The sequence below is a fragment of the Podarcis vaucheri genome (genome assembly GCF_965113315.1).
Source record: "Podarcis vaucheri genome assembly, chromosome: 8".
Taxonomy (NCBI): Eukaryota; Metazoa; Chordata; class Lepidosauria; order Squamata; family Lacertidae; genus Podarcis; species Podarcis vaucheri.
In genome coordinates this window covers 94,358,243-94,379,574 of record NC_138766.1, presented here as the reverse complement: position 1 = coordinate 94,379,574, position 21,332 = coordinate 94,358,243, and the positions used below count along the sequence as shown (strand labels likewise).

The 21,332-nt window shown below is 50.2% G+C and overlaps 1 protein-coding gene across 1 annotated transcript; it reads right to left on the bottom strand.

The window, feature by feature from the left end:
- Positions 1 to 1,087: 1,087 nt before the first annotated feature.
- Positions 1,088 to 20,337, bottom strand: LOC309539477 (TBC1 domain family member 20-like). The gene is made up of 8 exons (XM_082235791.1): positions 20,251 to 20,337; positions 14,127 to 14,315; positions 10,088 to 10,168; positions 9,770 to 9,956; positions 7,022 to 7,123; positions 5,893 to 6,034; positions 4,189 to 4,373; positions 1,088 to 2,798 (listed from the first exon to the last, which is right to left on the bottom strand). The coding sequence occupies exons 1-8, from the start codon at positions 20,312 to 20,314 to the stop codon at positions 2,543 to 2,545; spliced, it is 1,206 nt and encodes a 401-aa protein (XP_082091917.1). The 5' UTR covers positions 20,315 to 20,337; the 3' UTR covers positions 1,088 to 2,542.
- Between the last annotated feature and the right edge of the window lie 995 nt (positions 20,338 to 21,332).

Below are 21,332 nucleotides of genomic sequence, written 5' to 3'. Positions count from 1 at the left end.
CTCATACCAATAACTAACTCAGTTAGTCTCTAAGCTGCTACTGGAAGGAATTTTTAATTTTTATTTTATTTTGTTTCGACTATGGCAGACCAACACGGCTGCCTACCTGTAACTAGAACCATTGGGATATGGTGCTCTTACACAGTCCAAAGCAGCTTGGGTAGGAATGTAAGAAAAGCTCCATGTTTCCCAAACTTGGGTCTGCAGGTGTTGTTGAACTACAGCTCCCATCGTCCCTGGCTAGCAGGACCAGCCGTCGAGAATGATGGGGGTTGTAGTCCATAAAACAGCTGAAGACCCAAGTTTGGGGAGCCCTGTCCTAGCTGGATCCTGTCCTCACAGTGGCCAGCAAGTTGTCTCTTCTGAGAAGACCACAGAAGAGGGAGCTGAAGCCCTCTCTGCACGTGGGCAAATTCAGAGAGGAGAGGGCAAGTGATGGCTATCAGCCCCCATGGCTACGCTCTTCCTCTATGGTCAGAGGCAGAAATGCTTCCAGATCCCAGATGCCAGAAACTACAGGAGGGGCTTGCAGGCTTCCCATAGGCGACTGAGAAAACTGGGCACTCTTATGCTTTTATGTTCCAAGGAAGAGAGGGGCAGCACAGGGGTTGCTCATCAGAAACACAGGCCAACCAAAAAGTCAAAAGTATTTATTTTATAAAGCTTTCCTTTGCTTTCAGCAAAGTCTCATCGAACCCAACATAGTCTGGGTTTCCTTGTTCTCCCCTTCAAGGCAAGCCGTGTGGCTGAGCAGGGGAGTCAGCGGTGGGACCGGTACCCCCACTTAATGTGCGCCTTTCTAGTCCAGAACTGTAAACTGGACATTCAACAGGGACAGGAGCGATCAGACCAGCACTTGGGCAGCGGGGAGGCAGTCCCATCTGGGGTCTGCTGGCAGAGAAAGGCAGGATACAAATATAAAATAAATAAATGCGCACACACTCGGTTTTGACTCACATCGTCTGGTTCATTTGGCAAAGGGGGGGGGGGCTGCTGTGCCTGCTGCCGCCACCCAGATGACGAAAAGGCATAGGGCAAGACACGGCATTCACTATTCTGTGCACAAAATCTGACTCTACTTCAGCTCTAGCTTCTTCCCACCCCTCAGAATCTGCCGCCAGAGGCAACTGCCTCACTCTGCCTCATGGAACGGCTGGCCCTGTATGCAAAGAGGTGTGGCCAGATTTCTTGTGCGTGAAAGTCAAGGCAGGCGGCCAGGAGCCCGAGGGGGAAAATGAGAGCCCTTGCAGAGTTCACAGGAGCCCCCATTGGACTCTCTTGAAATCCAGGCACAGAATGAAGGTGCCCACAGAGAACTCCACCTCCAAAGGCAAGCAAGAATTCAAAGCATATTCCAGGCAGTTTGGCAGCGGATCTCTCCCTACGGTTCATTTTGGTTAAACGGCTGTGTGCCTGTGTTCCTCCACTCCCTAGTAAATAAACCATTTATAAGGGGACTCTTGGCTTTGCCTGGTCGTTCAGAGGCTCTGCAAACTCGATCCTAGTGACGCCTCCCGTGTGAGCCCATCCAGTTCCACCCTGTGTTGGGTCGGCTGAAAACATTGGTAGTCTCACTGCTTAAAATTGCCATTGGGCTCTACGTTGGTCAGAGTAAATATCCCTTTAGGTTTGGGATTTTTGCCTTGAGCCTGTATACATATAGAATCAGAAGGTTGGTGACAGCATCCAAGGTTTGAGGAGCCCTCGCCTCAAGGCTCTCACGCTGTTCACCATCTGGAGAGAGAGGGGACCCCAGAAATGTGGAGTTGATAGCAGGGCTTTGCAGACTTGGCAGGCACCAAGCCCCAAAGCAGAGGCAACTATTGCTTCCATGCAATTCAGATATGAACAGGAGGCTGCCTCATTCCACATTAGACGCAGGTCCACTTATAGCTCAATGGGTTGACAGCGGATCTCTGGAGTTTCAAACAGGCGATCTTTCCCAGTAACCCCACCCTTCCTGGAGAACGGCAGGGACTGAAACCAATCTGCATACAAGGCGGGCGCTCTAATCCTCAGCTATGCTTCTCCGCCCTGGGTCATGTGCAATTTGACCTCTGCTATGCCAACTCAAGATGCCCATCCCTGAATGTGTTGTCTGTGGCAATGCAGCTTTTGGGCAAGGAAGCCCAGAGCCTCCCTGTCACTGTTCAAAGAGAAGCCGTTACTGGCTGTGCGAAGGTGGAGACCCCAGCCCTCATGCAGGGAAGGGGAACGGCAGTGGTGAGCCAAGGGGTCGAGCACCCGGCAGCCCCTTGGCAGCCTCCCCAGGCGCTGCAACACTCACGGCATCTCTGCAGGGAATCGGAGCTATTTGCAAGTGCATGCAAGCTGGCCAGTGCTTTCCACTCGCCCCTGGCTGGCGTTTTGGCTGCCCCTTGCCCTGCAGAGCATTCCAGGCAGCCAGGAGTCTTTGGATGAGAATCATAGAGTTGGGTGGCCTTTGAGTTGATCCCTTTGCTCAGGGCAGGAAACCCAGAGCTAGGGCGCCCCCAAGAGGCGGTCCTCCAGGTCCACTGAGCACAACGTCTTCTGCTCCAGGTCAGAAGAGCTGCAGGAGGAACTCAGGCGCCCACTCCAGGGCGGTCTGCGTGACGGCCAGGGCCGCAGCCCCCAGTGTGGCTGAGATGCCCCAGACCGCGGCCTTCACCAAAGGGCTGTGTTCGGCTGCAGGGAGGAGTTCGCCCGCTTCCTCTGCCTTGCTGGTGGTTAAGTGTTGCTGCTGCTGGCGCAGGATGGTGTCTGGGCGCTGGCACGAAGCAGCCTGCTGGAAGGCTGAGAATGTGCCAATGCTGATGCTGGGAGGGGTGGAAAAGAGAGGGGCAGAAAATGGGTCAGTTGGGGAAACAGACAAACCTCCTGGCTCTGGGATGTAATCACCAGAGTAGTACATGCTCTGGTTATCTCCCACTTGGACTACTACCATGCGCTCTACGTGGGGCTACCTTTGAAGGTGACCCGGAAACTGCAATTAATCCAGAATGCGGCAGCTAGACTGGTGACTGGGAGCGGCCGCCAAGACCACATAACACCGGTCCTGAGAGATCTGCATTGGCTCCCAGTACGTTTCCGAGCACGATTCAAAGTGTTGGTGCTGACCTTGAAAGCCCTAAACGGCCTCGGTCCAGTATATCTGAAGGAGCGTCTCCACCCCCATCGTTCTGCCCGGACACTGAGGTCCAGCTCCGAGGGCCTTCTGGCAGTTCCCTCGTTGCGAGAAGCCAAGTTACAGGGAACCAGGCAGAGGGCCTTCTTGGTGGTGGCGCCTGCCCTGTGGAACACCCTCCCACCAGATGTCAAAGAGAACAACAACTACCAGACTTTTAGAATACATCTGAAGGCAGCCCTGTTTAGGGAAGCTTTTAATGTTTAACAGACCACTGTATTTTAACACTTTGTTGGAAGCCGCCCAGGGTGGCTGGGGAGACCCAGCCAGATGGGCAGGGTATAAATAATAAATTATTATTATTATTATTATTATTATTATTATTATTATTATTACTGGGAGCAGTCAAGTACAACATTCCTTATTTTGCGAGAAGAGAGTGGACATTGCAAGGGAATGTTTGGTCCTGCCAGTCAAAACTTCCTGCTCCTCCTGGTCTGGAGCTTCCTTCCTTGCATGGGACTAGTGGGTGGACGTGACCTTACTTTTTGTTACTTATACACAGAATAAAGACTGTGGTGTCTTTATTCTTTTAAGAGGGATTAAAAAGGGGTCTTACCAGGAACATGTTAGGACACATTTCAATCTGGACAAGCCAGATTGAATTGCTTATTGTCTTAAGAAACTCACACAAGTTTGCAGCCAGTTTTCTGCTGTGTACAAAGGGGGATGAAACTCTGCTAAGTAAAGGAACTTGCTAGCACAAGTTGGGAAGGATATTAATAACCAGCGTATCGTCTTCTGCCTGCCTCCACATTCCCACACTGGCAGGGTGCACTCTCTTAACTTTTCACCTCTGACTTCCATGGGATTCTCTGTGCATTAAAAAAAAACTTAGGAAGCTTTGGAGAAGGCCAGCCCCCTCCTCTCTGCCTTCGTGGCTGTGTGGAGAAGGAGGGGAGGATGGACGTTGCAAAGACAAGCAGAACAGAGCCCCATCTCACCCCCTGCATGCACACACCTCCTGGGGGAAGAACCCAGGATCCCACTGCCCCTCCTCCCAAAGTCCTGGCCCCTCTCACCTCTTCTGCAGCTGAAGCGCTGCTTGTTTGGCCAGCTGGGCGTGGGGGAGACGCTGGAAGAGCTGGTGGGCACGGGTGATGAGGGTCTCATAAGGCAGGTCCTGAGGGATCTGGGAGAGGAGCTGGTGGATGCTGGGCATGTCGCAGTCACAGGCCAGCACCTCCTCTTCACGGAAGAGGACAATCTAGATGGGTGGGAGAGAAGGGAAGGGAGAAAGAGGGGCTGGTGAGCCTAGGAAGTGTTAGGATATTCCATTCCACCTTCAGAACAGACGTGTGGAAGTGTTGCATGTCACATGTCTGTTTACACTCCAGCACAGCTTGCTGGGAACTTCCGTTGGTGTATAGCTTTTGCTTTTGCTATCTTGCTTTGGATACGAAGGGGATCAGACATGTTTCCTTTTGCCCTGATGTATGCTGAATAACGTACAGTTCAAGCTATGGTTTTCCCAGTAGTGATGTATGGAAGTGAGAGCTGGACCATAAAGAAGGCTGATCGCCGAAGAATGGATGCTTTTGAATTCTGGTGCTGGAGGAGACTCTTGAGAGTCCCATGGACTGCAAGAAGATCCAACCTCTCCATTCTGAAGGAAATCAGCCCTGAATGCTCACTGGAAGGACTGATCCTGAAGCTGGGGCTCCAAGACTTTGGCCACCTCATGAGGAGAGAAGACTCCCTGGAAAGACCCTGATGTTGGGAAAGATGGAGGGCACAAGGAGAAGGGGACGACGGAGGACGAGATGGTGGGACAGTGTGGGACAGTGTTCTCGAAGCTACCAGCATGAGTTTGACCAAACTGCGGGAGGCAGTGGAAGACAGGAGTGCCTGGCGTGCTCTGGTCCAGGGGGTCATGAAGAGACGGACATGACTAAACGACTAAACAACAACAAACAAGGTTTGTGGCTACCCCTGCCTCATGTGGGAGGGAGAACTGGTGGATGAAGAGGAGGTGGGGGAGCGCACCGCCCCCGGCACCACGATTCCGGTGGGATGCCATTGTGGCTGACACATACACCCCCCGCGCAATACACACAATGGAAATTCCCCGCAAGCTGTGCTGGAATGTAAACAGGCATGTGACACGCAACAGTTCCACACGTCTGCTCCTTAAGGTGGAATGGAAATCTCAACAGGCGCCACGCTCCCGCAGATGGTGCGCCATGCCCCTAGGACACACGCCATGCCCCCGGGGGTGTCGTGCCATGCCCCTGGGATGCGCACCATGCCCCCTGGGACATGCACTAGCCCCGCCCCCACCTGCTCTCCGCCCCTGGTGCAGGAGCATGGAGCTCCACCACTGGGAGGGAGTTCCGTGGTTTAACCATGTGCTGTGTGAATAAGGCTTTAAAAAAAATTCTGTCCTGAATATTTCAACTTTCAGTTTCACGAATGTAATGAGAACAGGAATAAAACTTTTTTTTCTGTTCACTTTCTCCATGCCAGGCATCATTTAATGAACTTCTATCATGCTGCCTCTTAACATCTGGAGGGCACGAGATTGGCAAAGGCTTTTTTACAAGGTTAAACTCTCAGGATTCTAAATTGGAGTGCTAAACTCCACAGCCATGAAGATACACGCACACTCAATAGGCGTAAGAAAGCTCTGAAAGTGGGTGGGGGCACCAAAGAGAACCCCCCAAGAGGAAACCTCCCTCTGCTGTGGCACAGCACCCCCTGCCCTTTGTGCCTCCAGCCTGACTTACTGCAGCGGCAAAGTAAACTGCCATGAGAGGGTGGGAGGCCAGGAAGAAATCATAGAGGCGAAGGATGTGCTGGAAGTTGGCGAGGACGTGGCCGTACCAGGTGATCAGCCAGCTCAGGGCGAAGATGGTCCCCACCTCAGCTCTGCAAGCAGAAGCAAAGAGAAGGAGACACCACTAAGAAGCCCTTGGTCTCCAAATATAATGTTTTTTTTATATCTGACGCAAAGAAAGAAAGAAATACAATAACTTGGAACTGTGTGAAAAAATTGTAGAAATAATAATGCAATGAGTCTAATCAGAAGCCAACTGTGTTTGTTTTGTTTTGTCTTCTTTTTCCTTTTCCTTTCCCCCCTCCCCTTATTCCCCCCTTTCTTTTTCCTTTTTTTTGTGTGTGTCTCCTTTCTTGGTCTTTCTCTTTTCCATATGTTAAGAAAGAGTTAAAGAGATAAAAGTGTAATATGAAAACTTCAGTAAGTTAAAAGTTGTGTATTTTTTCTGTTACTATTTATACATTGTTAAAATTGGTTAACTGTAATGAATTGATGGAGCAACTACTGTGGTTTTCTTCCCTTTGTCATTGTTGAATTCTAAATAAAGTATTATTCAAAAGAAGAAGAAGAAGCAGCCCCTGGTCTCCATTGTTTTGGAATCTTCCCTCACGCCCAAGCCCACCTACAGCTTTGCAAATACAGTGGTGCCCCGCAAGACGAACGCCTCGCAAGACGGAAAACTCGCTAGACGAAAGAGTTTTCCGTTTTGGAGGTGCTTCGCAAAACGAATCTCCTATGGGCTTGCTTTGCAAGACGAAAATGTCTTGCGAGTTCCTGCTGGTTTCCCCCCCCCTTTTCTAAGCCGCTAAGCCGCTTATCAGCTGATCCGATCAGCCGATAAGCTGCTAAAAGCCGCTAATAGCGCTAATCCGCTAATCCTTCAATGGGCTTGCTTCGCAAGACAAAAAAACCGCTAGACAAAGAGAATCACAGAACGGATTCTTTTCGTCTTGCGAGGCACCACTGTACTCCTGTTGTTTTTTTTACCTTTTTTACCTTTCAGCCTTCCCTGCTTATATCTGATTGCACAAACACCCACCCACCCTGGGACACGGGGGTGGGGGGTGGGGAGAAAGTACCTTTGCATGAAGTCATGGAGTCGAGGGCTCTCCTGCTGCAGAATAGGCATGAGGTAATTGAGGATGTGCTTGGTGCTGTCCATCGTGGGGTCCATAAAGTCCCTAGAAAGCAAAAGATGAGGAGGGGAAATCGGTCGTGATCAAATGGGCACAAGATATAGGTCATAATATACAATTGGGGAAAACTGTGGAAACCAGATTTAAAATTCACAGATTGCTCTCTTCTGAAATAAAATTACATGAAAATGATGTATAGATGGTATATAACACCAGCACAGATTGCAAAAATGTATAAAACTGGGTCAAACACATGTTGTAAAGAAAAGGAAGGGACTTTTTATCATATGCGGTGGGAATGCAGAGAAATTTTAAAATTCTGGGAAATGATATATAATGAGCTGAAGAAGAAGTTCAAAATAGCATTTATAATAAAAACCAGAGGTTTTTCTGTTAAGGATTATAGGACAAGACCTGCCAAGGAAAAGAAAGAATTTATTTATGTATGCAACAACAGTGGCAAGAGTCTTGATTGCACAAGGATGGAAGAATGAGGAAACCCCGACAAAAGAACAGCAGCAAGAGAAATTAATGAACTATTCAGAACTGGCGGAACTGACATGCAAACTACGAGACAAGGACAAGTGTGACTTTAAAGAAGAATGGGAACCTTTTATAAATTATTTTAAAAGACAACAAAATGATTTGGACTCCTTGGCAGGTTTTGAATGAACATACACAAATGTATTGAGGCTTAATATAGTAGACAGATAATATAAGGATGTATACAGTTTTATAATACGCAGAAGTTAAAATTGGTTGAGAAATCAGAGAGAGGAACTGAGGGAAGTTGTAGGGGGGAGGGAGGGAGGGTCTGTTGGGGAGGAGGAGGGGAAAAATGGGGGGGGAATAATGAAGATGATTTGTTTGAGTTGGTTTCCCCCCCCCCCCGAAAAATTCCATCAGTGAAAGATTGGCAAATTAAATTTTGTGAATACATAAATCTGGCAAGACTCACAGCATACATAAGGGGACAATCGGACCAGAAATTATTAAAAGAATGGGGTTGTGCTAAAGAGTATATGAAAAAAACATTGTTCTGGAGTAAGTATATTGGTATGTAATGAATGATGCTTTACAGGGTTAAAGAAAAGAAAAATGGTGTTAAAAAAAAGTACAACGGTGGAAGTAATCTAATTAGACACAACAATATAGTAAGAGTAAATTTTTTGAGGTCTTAGAACAAAGGAAGGAAGTCAATATGTGTTTATGTACGTAATGATATGGCTTTTTTTCTGTAGACATTTATGTTTAGTTTAGTTTTGTTTCCTTTGGTTTTTGTTTCCTTTTCCTTTTTTTTGTATGTTCCTTTTTTTTGTATAGTATTGTTTTGGATTCAATGTTTGTAATTTTTGTTATGATTCTGCATTGAAAATAAAAAAATTGGGGGAAAAAGAAAAAGATGATTTGTTTGAATAATTTGTTATGTGAAAATTGTTAATAAAAATAACAACAACATAAAGTCCCTAGAAAGAACATGGATGCTGGGGAGGGCCATGTTCAATGCTGCCACTTTCAACAAAAGGTGCGTTTTCCTCCTCCTCCTCTACCATCACCACCACTTCTTCCCTGCGCCCAGTCCAGGTGACGTACCTGTGATGGAATCTGATTCAGAGGCTGCACCTGAGGAATCCCAGCCTGCACAGGACCAGCTGAGCTGGGGCTGGGGCTTGAGCCTGAAGGGCCCGCACCTCAGGAGCAGACGACAGATGTATCCACTCTGGCTCCGGAGGTGATGGAGGACCCATTGCCTGGACGTGAAGGTGAGGCTGCCTCTGGGTCCAGTAACCCTCCAGCCTCTCCTGAGCTGCAGAGGCTCACGGCAGAGAGGTGGAGGGAACTAGGTTCTCTCAGGAGGAGTGCTCGCCTCCAGGACAGGAAAGGCAAGTCACCTGTGGGCCGGGACCGCCCTAGGCCTCAGAGGAGATAAAGGCCAGTCAGCCCAGAACCAGGTTGCGGGAGCAACATCGCTGGAAACCTGTTCCTGACAACACCCTGACCTGCCACAACAGCAGCAAGAATACTTATTGCAGAGTACTGGAAGACACAAGATTTACCCACTCTGGAAGAATGGCAGATGAAGGTGATGGACTATATGGAACTGGTGGAAATGACAGGCAGAATCCGAGACCAGGGAGAAGAGTCGGTGGAAGAAGATTGGAAAAAGTTTAAAGACTATTTACAGAAATATTGTAAAATTAATGAATGTTAGAATGATGCTGGATAGAAATTAAGTGGTTTTTAGCTGTAACACTATAAGGGAATATGAAAAATGGATTACTAATAGGTAAAAATTTAATGTTACAATATTTTAAGATTAAAGATTAGGATAAATAAAGAAGGGAAGGATTTGCTGAACTAACAAACTGAACTGGAATACAAAAAAGGGAGGCGTGAGGAGGTCCGGGAAACAAGCTAATGAAAAATAAGTAATGGAAAGATTGAGTTGTTTTTAACTCTTTTTATTTTTTATTTTAATTTTTTATTTTTTCATTTTGTAATATTTTGAAAATTTTAATAAATATCTTTTTTTTTTTAAAAAAAAAGACCTGCTCTTCTGAAGTTCCTGACCACGCCCGGCACCTTGCCTTGGACCCCGCTTCACCCTTGACAGACAGCCTCCAGACCCTCGACCTAGGACCGGACTCAGACCACACCGCAGGGTAACCCCCCCCGGGACCAGCGCAGTACCTGAGATGAAGCGTCGAGAGCCTCTCCAGCAGAGCAACGGCCATGCGCTCGCCAGAGACCAGCAGCAGGGTCACAGCAATGTCGTGGTAGCCCTGGTAGTAGTGCAGCTCCGGGTGGGTCTTCAGCACGTGCAGGATGATATCGGTCAACTGCTCCTGGAGGGCCTGACGCTGCTCCTCATGCATGCCTGCGCAGGGATCAGGGGTGGGTGGCAGGTGGCAAACACAGCCCATCGCCCTCCTTGTTGCCACGGACATCTCCTCCAGGGCTGCACCCCTTCATCCCTCCCCTTCCTCCCCTGCAAGAGACCCGTCTCACCTGGAGGAAAGCGGCGAACGGAACGGCGCACATCCAGGAGGACCTGGTGGCAATCTTTGTGGTTCTGGCGCACTTCCCGACCTGGGGGAGAAGCGAGGAAACGGGCTGTGGGTGGGGTGGCTCAGCAATGGGCGCCCACCGCCAGGCACGAGGCAGCATGCTCTACAAGACCTCTTCGCGCGTCACGCCAACTTTCATCCCCTGCCCCTGTTTTCAGCTGCGCCAGATGAAGAAGCGCCTTGGTTTGCCACAAAAGGGCTGGCAAAAAACAAAACAAAAAAGCCAACAGCCCACACATGCACACACATGCACAACGTCCCAGCATGCCCTGCACCAAGATGTCCTTAACACAGGTGTCCAGAGATTCTCAAAGACGCCACCCCATGATGGCAGTGGGCACACTGGTAAGGGCCCCTAAGAGTGGCCACGGGGACCATGAATCCTCTTCCTACCTCAGCTACTGCTAGGGCTGCGGTATAAGTAATAAAACAACAACAGCAATAAATAATAAGCAGAGTCAGGCAGAGAAGCAAAGTATTTCTTCAATAAAACGGCATACAATTTGGCAGCCTTTCCTGACAGGATCTGCCCCTATGGAGCAGTTGCCAAGCCTGGAGGTCTTCTACCCGCTCTCCGTCTCCTCCTCCTCAGCCTTACTACAGTAGGAAAGGCAGGCTCCCTCCATTCTTCTGCAGCCCCCTCCCTCCCTCCTCTGCCTCAGTTTCTGAGTCTGAACTGCTCTCTGCAGCCGGCTCTCCTGCCTCACAAAAGCCTGTTGCTCCTTCAGCATCTAACCTTTCCTCTCCCCACTCCTCCCTCCGATCTCTCCTTGGTCTCCCACCACCAATCCCCGGGCTCTGAGCCTTCCTCCCTCCTCTGAGGCTTCCCTTGGGGGTCCCCCGGCTGGTGCCTCCTACCACTCCTGGTCACCCAGCCAGTCCCTAACAGCTACCAAGGGGAGACCAGGTTTGGATGGCACATCCAAAAAGAACCGTGCAAGGCGTTCCACAGCGGACGTTCACATAACTTCAACTGTGCCTGCAAACCAAGCCACCCTGGGTCTAGAAAAAAAAAATGAAACTTAATTTTATCAAATTTGTCCCTTATTTGTTCTTTTCTTTTACTTAATCTTTTGTCGCTGTAATCTCCTTTTCTTACTAAAAACCTCAACATTTTAGCATTCATCAATTTTGTAATATTTCTTGAGATATATCTTTGCTGAAATAATTTTGGAAATTGGGATGTAGAAAGGGGAGGTTTGGGGGAGTCAGAGAAGTGAGGCTTATGAAAAAAGGAGATGAAATTATACATGTTTGTTTGTTTCTTTATTTGTTTGTATTGTCTATAAAATTTTTTGTAAAACCAATAAAAAATATTTTTTTTAAAAAAAAAAAGAAAGCCAAGGTATGGATTGTGTGAACAGGGCTTTTCCTTCATCCAATCCAGGGCATGTCAGTGTTAGTTTCTGTTTGCCACTGAGCAGCTGCTTTTGGAGTCACAGGACTCTGTTTACATCCCAGGGATTCCAGGCTATTGGAAGTCTCACGGGAGAAGGGAGACGGGATATGACTGGGTTTCCTGTTTCCTTTGTTCCTTTGCTAAGTTGCTCTCTGCTTTCACAGAGAGAGGATGTGTTTTTTTGTCTGCGTAGTTAGGATAATAAAACTCTTTGCAATGTAGCCCAAACCTCTCGTCTCTTTCCTGTGCTGGAAACTCTGCTGAATGGAACGTGCCCTGCAGCCTTATCAAAGGCTCAGGTCGTTAAACACGTCGGGAGGCAATTCCAAAGGACTCGGGGGAAGAAAATGTGCTTTATCAGCTTGGCCAGGCGGAGATCCCAACAGTCAGAACACTGAATGACAAGATCTTCAGCACCTCTGATAACACTGTTTGGGAATAGGACATTATGCCCTAATTGACTGCTTGTGAAAACAGCCTGTTGTGTCCTTAGCATCTGCCACAGCAACGTGCCTTGAATCAGACTCTGCCCACCTTGTGCCTTCCAGGTGTTATGGACAACTCCCATCATCCATACTGCCTGGGGGCGGGATGTAACACAAGCAGTCAAGTTCAACACTTCCTGTTTGCCCAGAGTGGACACACAGGGGGGATGATACTCCAGCCAGGAGGACTTCCTGTCACAGCTGGTCTGGAGCATCCTTCCCCTGCGTGTGACCAGGTAGATTGGCGTAACCCCGGGAGACCACATAAAAGGGCCAGTCACGCAGCCATCTCCCTCTTTGATGCCATGATCTCTTGATGTCTCTTGCTGTCTGCTGGTTCTCAGCCAGCAGCACATGGGCTCATATCCCTACATGGGGTGAGCCCACTCTCATTTCTGTAACTACAAGCTAAAACCCTGCCTTCAGGGAACCTACTGTGAACTGAATGGAAGTAAACTTCTTATCATTATTTCAAAGAGAAGACTGCTGTGTCTTTATTCTTTTTAAGAGGAAACAAAGGGGATCATAGAATCATAGAATCATAGAGTTGGAAGAGACCACAAGGGCCATCGAGTCCAACCCCCTGCCAAGCATGAAACACCACCAGAGCACTCCTGACATATGGTTGTCAAGCCTCTGCTTAAAGACCTCCAAAGGAGGAGACTCCACCACACTCCTTGGCAGCAAATTCCACTGTCAAACAGCTCTTACTGTCAGGAAGTTCTTCCTAATGTTTAGGTGGAATCTTCTTTCTTGTAGTTTGGATCCATTGCTCCGTGTCTGCTTCTCTGGAGCAGCAGAAAACAACCTTTCTCCCTCCTCTATGTGACATCCTTTTATATATTTGAACATGGCTATCATATCACCCCTTAACCTCCTCTTCTCCAGGCTAAACATGCCCAGCTCCCTTAGCCGTTCCTCATAAGGCATCGTTTCCAGGCCTTTGACCATTTTGGTTGCCCTCCTCTAGACACGTTCCAGTTTGTCAGTGTCCTTCTTGAATTGTGGTGATGTACCAGGAACAAACCCAATCTGGACAGGCGAGATTGGATTGCTTAAGTGAAGAGATTCAAACAAATCTACCAACACACCCTGGCCAGCACTTTCTTGATCTCCTGCCCTCGGGCAGAAGCTATAGAAGCGTGATTAGCCGCACCAACAGGGTAAAGAACAGCTTCTATCCGTGGGCTGTTAGGCTGCTGAATGAAAAGACAACAACAGGGCGACTGACTTTCAGGTTTGGTGTGCGTATGACAGTAAACAAAGGGAATTAAGACTAAGAGAGCTGAGCGGGTGGTGCTTGTGTAATCTCACTGTATACAAGTCATACAAGTGACAAGAAAGTATTTCAATATACTATGGAATGTAGTCTGCTATTGACTCACTAGCGTGAGGGAGGGAGGATAATATTTATTCAATATGTCCTCTCCTACTACCCACAACATTTCCACGCTGGGGTTGCTGTGAAATGGCATCGTAGAAACTGGAACATGCTGGCCTACATAGGCAAAGGCAGCCCACGGGGTTTGACCACGGCTGGGATTTCACAGCCTTGGGCATTCCAGAAAAACCCCGGGAAGTTTCTCAAGGCCTCGACGGGCACCCGGGCACTGCTGGGAGCAGCACCCAGTCCAATGAATCATAGAATCATAGAGTTGGAAGAGCCATCGAGTCCAACCCCCTGCCAAGCAGGAAACACCATCAGAGCACTCCTGACATATGGTTGTCAAGCCTCTGTTTAAAGACCTCCAAAGGAGGAGACTCCACCACACTCCTTGGCAGCAAATTCCACTGTCCAACAGCTCTTACTGTCAGGAAGTTCTTCCTAATGTTTAGGTGGAATCTTCTTTCTTGTAGTTTGGATCCATTGCTCCGTGTCCGCTTCTCTGGAGCAGCAGAAAACAACCTTTCTCCCTCCTCTATGTGACATCCTTTTATATATTTGAACATGGCTATGATATCACCCCTTAACCTCCTCTTCTCCAGGCTAAACATGCCCAGCTCCCTTAGCCGTTCCTCATAAGGCATCGTTATGAGACGCACTTCGCGCCAGCCGTTTCAAGAACTCTCCTCCTCTCCTCTCCTGGAAGCCGTACCTGGCTTGGGCGGCAGGCTATACACGTTCACGCCCAGCAGTTTGGGCCACACCTTCCGGCGGATCTCGTCCGTGAGGAGCCCGCCCTGGCTCAGCGCCGCCGCCCGGAGGCTCTCGACATCGACGGGGTCTCTGGTCAGGGCCTGGTGGATCAGCAGTCGCTTCTGCTTCTTCTGCAGTCCAGGCGGCTCTGCGGAAAGGAGGGGGAGAATGACAGGGGTCGGTGCCAAAGGCTGCGGCAAGGGCCTCTGCGCCCGCACCCTGCCCAGGCTGGATGGATCCTCTTTGGAGGGTGGCCTGGCGCTGTCCAAGGCAAACGCCAGGGAGGAGCAGCCTGTGCCAAGGACCATCGGGCAGAGCAATGCCCTCTAAGGACACGGCAGCCCAGCCGCCTCCTCTTGGCACAGGTGTTGGTGCTGACCTTGCAAGCCCTAAACCGCCTCGGTCCAGAATACCTGAAGGAGCGTCTCCACCCCCATCGTTCTGCCTTGACACTGAGGTCCAGCTCCGAGGGCCTTCTGGCGGTTCCCTCACTGCAAGAAGCCAAGCTACAGGGAAACAGGCAGAGGGCCTTCTCGGTGGTGGCGCCCGCCCTGTGGAACACCCTCCCTTCAGATGTGAAGGAAATAAGCAGCTATCTTATCTTTAAAAGGCAGCCCTGTTTAGGGAGGTTTTTAATATTTAATGCTGTATTGTTTTTAACACTCGATTGGGAGCCGCCCAGAGTGGCTGGGGAAACTCAGCCAGATGGGCGGGGTACAAATAATAATAATAATAATAATAATAATAATAATAATAATAATAATAATAATAAAATAAATTTTATTTATATCCCGCCCTCCCCAGCCGAAGCTGGGCTCAGGGCGGCTAACAACAATCAAATAATCAGTCAAATAGTCACACAATCTAAAAATATTTCATTATAAAAATTAATTAAATCAAATTGATGGCAACCAGTTAAGCAAAATTCTGTGCAGGTTGCCAGAGGAGGGAGTCAGGCTGCGCCCTGACCAAAGGCCTGGCGGAACAACTCTGTCTTGCAGGCCCTGCGGAAAGATGTCAGGTCCCGCAGGGCCCTAGTCTCTTGTGACAGAGCATTCCACCAGATTGGAGCCGCAGCTGAGAAGGCCCTGGCTCTAGTTGAGGCCAGCCTAACCTCTCTGAGGCCTGGGACCTTGAGGGTGTTATTATTTGCAGACCGTAGGTTTCTCTGTGGGGCATACCAGGAGAGGCGGTCCCGTAGGTACGAGGGTCCTAGGCCATATAGGGCTTTAAAGGTTAAAACCAGCACCTTAAACCTGATCCTGTACTCCACCGGGAGCCAGTGCAGCTGGTATAATACTGGATGAATGTGCTCTCGCAGCGAAGACCCCATAAGGAGTCTCGCCGCGGCATTCTGCACCCGCTGGAGTTTCTGGGTCAGTCTCAAGGGCAGCCCCACATAGAGCGAGTTACAATAATCCAGTCTGGAGGTGACCGTCACATGGATCACAGTGGCTAGGTCAGGGCGAAAGAGGTAAGGGGCCAACTGCTTAGCTTGGCGGAGATGAAAAAATGCCGCCTTTGTTATAGCTGTAATCTGCGCCTCCATAGAGAGGGAGGTATCGAAGATTACACCCAAACTCTTAACGGACAGTGCTGGCACTAATTGCACCCCCGCAAGAGATGGGAGTTGCCCCCTCGATCCCATATCGTCCCGCCCCAGCCAGAGGACCTCTGTCTTCGAAGGATTTAGCTTCAACCGGCTCCCACGTAACCATCCAGCCACAGCTTCCAAACATCTGGTCAGTGTGTCTGGGGCCGAGTCAGGATGGCCATCCATCAACAGATAGAGCTGGGTGTCATCAGCATACTGATGGCAACCCAGCCCAAAACTCCGGACAAGCTGGGCGAGGGGGCGCATAAAGATGTTAAAAAGCATTGGGGAGAGAATCGCACCCTGAGGCACTCCACACACCAAGGAGTGGCGCGATGACAGTTCCCCCCAAGCGCCACGCTCTGTCCCCGACCAGAGAGAAATGAGCGCAGCCATTGAAGGACTGTGCCCTGGATCCCCACGTCGGCAAGGCGGTGGTCCAGGAGTTCGTGGTTGACCATGTCAAAGGCTGCTGACAGATGTAGAAGAATCAGCAGCCCCGACCCGCCTCGATCCAGCTGCCTGCGGAGATCATCTGTTAGGGCGACCAGAGCCGTCTCGGTCCCATGACCAGCGCGGAAGCCGGACTGGAATGGATCGAGAGCCGATGTTTCATCCAGAAACCTACCAAGCTGTTCAGCAACCGCTCTCTCAATCACCTTACCCAAGAATGGAAGATTCGAGACTGGGCGGTAATTGGATAGATCTGAGGGATCTAATGAGGGATCTTATTATTGTTATTATAATAAGAGAAGAGAAGACTCCCTGGAAAAGACCCTGCTGCTGGGAAAGATGGAGGGCACAAGGAGAAGGGGACAACAGAGGACGAGATGGCTGGACAGTGTTCTGGAAGCTACCAGCATGAGGGAGGCAGTGGAAGACAGGAGGGCCTGGCGTGCTCTGGTCCAGGGGGTTACGAAGAGTCGACACCACTAACCAACATTATTATTACTATTACTATTATTATTATTATAGGCCTTTCAAGGAAACAGGGGCAGAAGCAGCTCGGATTGCTGCTACTTGATGTTATGCAGCGTTGCTTAATTGTTTAAAAACCCATGTGCCACCTGGTATATGCCAAGGAGAAAGCCCCTGTCCGCAGGGATTTTCCAAGGCCAAAAAGAAGCCATTGAAACGCCTCTGGTCCCAGGAACCTGTTTGAACCCTAGAATGTGGGACGATTGGGTGAATATTTTTATCTGGGTTGACTCAGCAGTTGCTAGGAGATGCTTGGGAACATCAGCCCCAGAGAGCCGGGGGGGGGGGGGCCTGAGCTATTATTGCTGCAGAACTTAGGCTGAGATGAGATGGCAGGGTCTCTCCCTGGGCTCAGCTGAGAGGCCTGAAACTTTTGGCTCCTCCCCTCTTGAACCGTTTCCATTCCAGCGTGTCATTACAAGAACTCTGCAACTAAGAACTAATTCACGGGGTTGCTTTTTTTCCTCCTCCCTACCAACGCCTTTTCCTTTCGTGCCGTGTCTTCAGCCGGCACTGTCTCATTATGGATGTTTGCAAGCTGTTCCTTTTTCAGGCCAAAAACTACATTTATTTATTAGATTTATTAGATTTATATGCCGCCCTTCATCGTGAGCTCTCAGGGTGGTTCACAGAATAAAAAACAGATGAATCTCAATGGTAAATGCGCGCAACACTTCTTAAAAATAGAAGTAACGCTTTGGAAAAAAAGAAACGCAAGTTAGAAACCATGAAAACCTACTTTGGCAGCTGCAGGAATGCTTTCAAATATGCCCAATTTAATTCAGGTAGAATGGATTATTTGGTGTCAGATTCAAGTGGGAGCCCAAATGAACCACTAAATCTCCTGTTTTCTGCTCAGCAGAGGCTGCCCCATCCATCTCTGCCTGCTCACACGAGCTCCGAGGCCTGAATGTCAAGACCATGACCCCCCCATGCGTTATGGGTGCCAAGGGACACCCCCTCCACTGCATCAAGGGACTTCAAAGGGGAAGAGGCCTCAGGCCGCTTCACACAGCCGATAGACGATGGAACTCCCTCCCACAGGAGCGAGTGAGGAAGGAGAGAAATTCCTGCCCAGTTCAAAGCTTTGAATCCTAGGCAATCTTCCAGGCATGGCAGAGCAGAGTTAAACTGTGGAACTCACTCCCACCGGAGGCAGTGATGCCACCAGCCTAGATGGCTTTAAAAGGGCATTGGACACATTCATGAGGGAACAGAGGGCTATTGGTGGCTCTTCGCCAGGATGGCCACACTCGGCCTCTACAGTTGGAGGCAGCCATGAATCATAGCTGCTGGAAACTACAGGAGGCAAGAGAACCCTTGTGCTCAAATTCTGCTCACAGGTTTCCCACAGGTCACCGTGAGAACAGGATACTGGACCTAGTGGAACCCCTCATCTTTCTTTTCTTTTCTTAAATAAGACTCATCTTACTTTCTTAAGAAAGGTAAAGGGACCCCTGACCATTAGGTCCAGTCGTGGCCGACTCTGGGGTTGTGGCGCTCATCTCGCTTTATTGGCCGAGGGAGCCGGCGTACAGATTCCGGGTCATGTGGCCAGCAGGACTAAGCCACTTCTGGCAAACTAGAGCAGCGCACGGAAACGCCGTTTACCTTCCTGCCGGAGTGGTACCAATTTATCTACTTGCACTTTGACATGCTTTCGAACTGCTAGCTTGGCAGGAGCTGGGACTGAGCAACGGGAGCTCACCCCGTCACGGGGATTCGAACCGCCGACCTTCTGATCGGCAAGTCCTAGGCTCCGTGGTTTAACAAACAGCTCCACCCGCGTCCCTCTTACTTTCTTATCCTTACTTAATTAGGACGCTGACTAGGAGATCCTCGGCCCGTGATTGTCCCTAGCCTCCCTCAGAGAGTTGTTATGAAAATCTGCGGCTGGGGAAGAAGGAACATTGCGCCCTTAACTCCTAGGAGGAAGGGCGCGGTGACAAAATAATGGGATTAACAAAGATCTTGTCTTTGGGAGAAAGCGTAACAGCCCAGAGCCCACGAACTGAGCTCTGCCTACTGAGCACGCAGGATTCTGTGCTTCTGAATATTTGCTAATGCCCACTTAAATCCCAACAAATCTCCCAAATAAAGAGCCTTATGGGAGTGACTAGCCTCCCTTTGCTGAGGACTAGCCGCTTGTCATTCTGCTTATTGCATAACTCTAAGCCTCCTTCCTGGAGTTATCTGGGTCAAAGGATTCAGCAGTTGCAGCAGCAGAAGCACCCACGGGTGCTGGCGGTGCACTGCAGGGCTGCATCCGCCGCCCGCATCCCTTTGCTGGGCGCAACAGGGAACAACTGGGCAAGATGGAGCTCCAAGCCTGCTGTCGCCTGGGGTGGGGGGTGGGGTCAGGCAGAACACCTGCTCCACATACAGAAGGCCCCCGCTCCCACATCACCTCTCTCCAGGGAGGGATGGGGAAGACTCTGCTGCCCAGGGTGGCCTAGATGGAAGCCGAGGGCCTGGCGCTCAGCAAAAGACAGCTTCCTACGTTGCAGCGGGCTGGACTGGATGACCCTTGGGGGTCCCTTCCGGGCCGGCTGTCCTTTGTCAACACTGTTTTTTGTGTTGAATATATGCTATATGATAGGGACGCGGGTGGCGCTGTGGGTTAAACCACAGAGCCTAGGACTTGCCAATCAGAAGGTCAGTGGTTCGAATCCCTGCGATGGGGTGAGCTCCCGTTGCTCAGTCCCAGCTCCTGCCAACCTAGCAGTTCGAAAGCGCATCAAAGTGCAAGTAGATAAAGAGGTACCACTCCGGCGGGAAGGTAAACGGCGTTTCCGTGCGCTGCTCTGGTTCGCCAGAAGTGGCTTAGTCCTGCTGGCCACATGACCTGGAAGCTGTACACTGGCTCCCTCGGTCAGTAAAGCGAGATGAGCGCCGCAACCCCAGAGTCACCTGCGACTAGACCTAATGTATACTAATTATATACTACAGTGGTACCTCAGGTTAAGTACTTAATTCGTTCTGGAGGTCCGTTCTTAACCTGAAACTGTTCTTAACCTGAAGCACCACTTTAACTAATGGGGCCTCCTGTTGCCGCTGCGCCGCCACAGCACAATTTCTGTTCTCATCCTGAAGCAAAGTTCTTAACCTGAGGCACTATTTCTGGGTTAGCGGAGTCTAACCTGAAGTGTCTGTAACCCGAGGCACCACTGTATATGGTAACTGATGGACCTAATCCAAAGCCACTTTCCACTGTTGCTGTATGTTTCGTTTTATTTGATTTTTATCTGATATTTTGGGAAGGTACATCCAGGGTTCCCCCCCTTTTAATTTTTTTGGGGGCCCCCAAGAGAGTGGGGCCCTAAGCTAGATCTTGTTTAGCTTACACGTCAATCCGGGGCTCCCTCCTTGCAGCCGTCGGGGCTGGAGGAGGAAGCCGAGCTCCTTCCTCCGTGCCCGGCAGCCCATCCCGGGCAGCTCCGGGGGTGGCAGCGGCTCCCCAGCTGTGCCCGGGCTGCAGCGGCTCACCGGGCCCCCGGGCGCCCCCTCTCACCTCCTCCTGCCGGGGCTCCTCCTCCGCTGCCGCCCCCGGGGCTCCGCCGCCGCCGCCCGCTCATCGCCCCGTCCGCCCGTCCGCCCGCCTGCCCGCAGCCCGGTGCCCAGCTGGCAGCAGGAATCCCCGCCTCCCGCCGCTCCCATTGGCGCGACGGCCGGCGCTCGGAGCCCCCATTGGACACCCGCCCCGTCCATCTCCTCGGGGGGCGGGGAGAGGCGCTTCGCCGCGCAAAGCCTCTCGGGACTGGTAGTTCTTTGCGGGCAAGGTGCCCGGGCTCCCCCTGGGGAGGGAGAAGGCGGCCGGGCGGGGGTCCTCGGGATGGATCTGGGGCCATTGCAGCAGCGGAGCCTCCAAGGGCCCCTCTTGGCCAGGGACAGTCCCGGTTTCTGATTGCATCCCGGAATAATAATAATAATAATAATAAATGCCCCGCTTTTCCTTAGGTCGTCCCTGTTTGCACCGGAGGAATGTTGGAGGGGATGGAGTTGTCCGACTCCCGAGCCCTCCAAAGGCAGCCCTGCAGAGGGAGGGCTTTTTAAATGTTTTACGATGTTTTTATATATGTTGGAAGCAGCCCAACATAATTTCATCCCGTTGAGGGAATAGCACCTAGACTAAGGTTTCCGGGGACACTTTTCAACTTCAATGGATTTTGTATTGGAACTGATTTGTAAATCCGGGGACTGTCCCCGGGAAACGGGGACATCTGATAACCTAAACCTAGATGATGCCAGGGTTGTAGGGACAGTTGCAAACCAGCCAGATGGGCAGGATATAACAACAAGAACAGAGATATGGCCTTTCCTCCTCCTGCTCCTCCTCCTCCTCCTCCTCCTTGTTTTATTTAGGGCGTCTCTATTTTCATCAGAGAAATGTTGGAGGGTATGTTGCATCAAGCCAGGTGGTGACCAGTCATCCACCCTAAACCATCACAGCTGGTCTAGGTGTTTTCTGCTGCTCCAGAGAAGCGGACACGGAGCAATGGATCCAAACTACAAGAAAGAAGATTCCACCTAAACATTAGGAAGAACTTCCTGACAGTAAGAGCTGTTTGACAGTGGGATTTGCTGCCAAGGAGT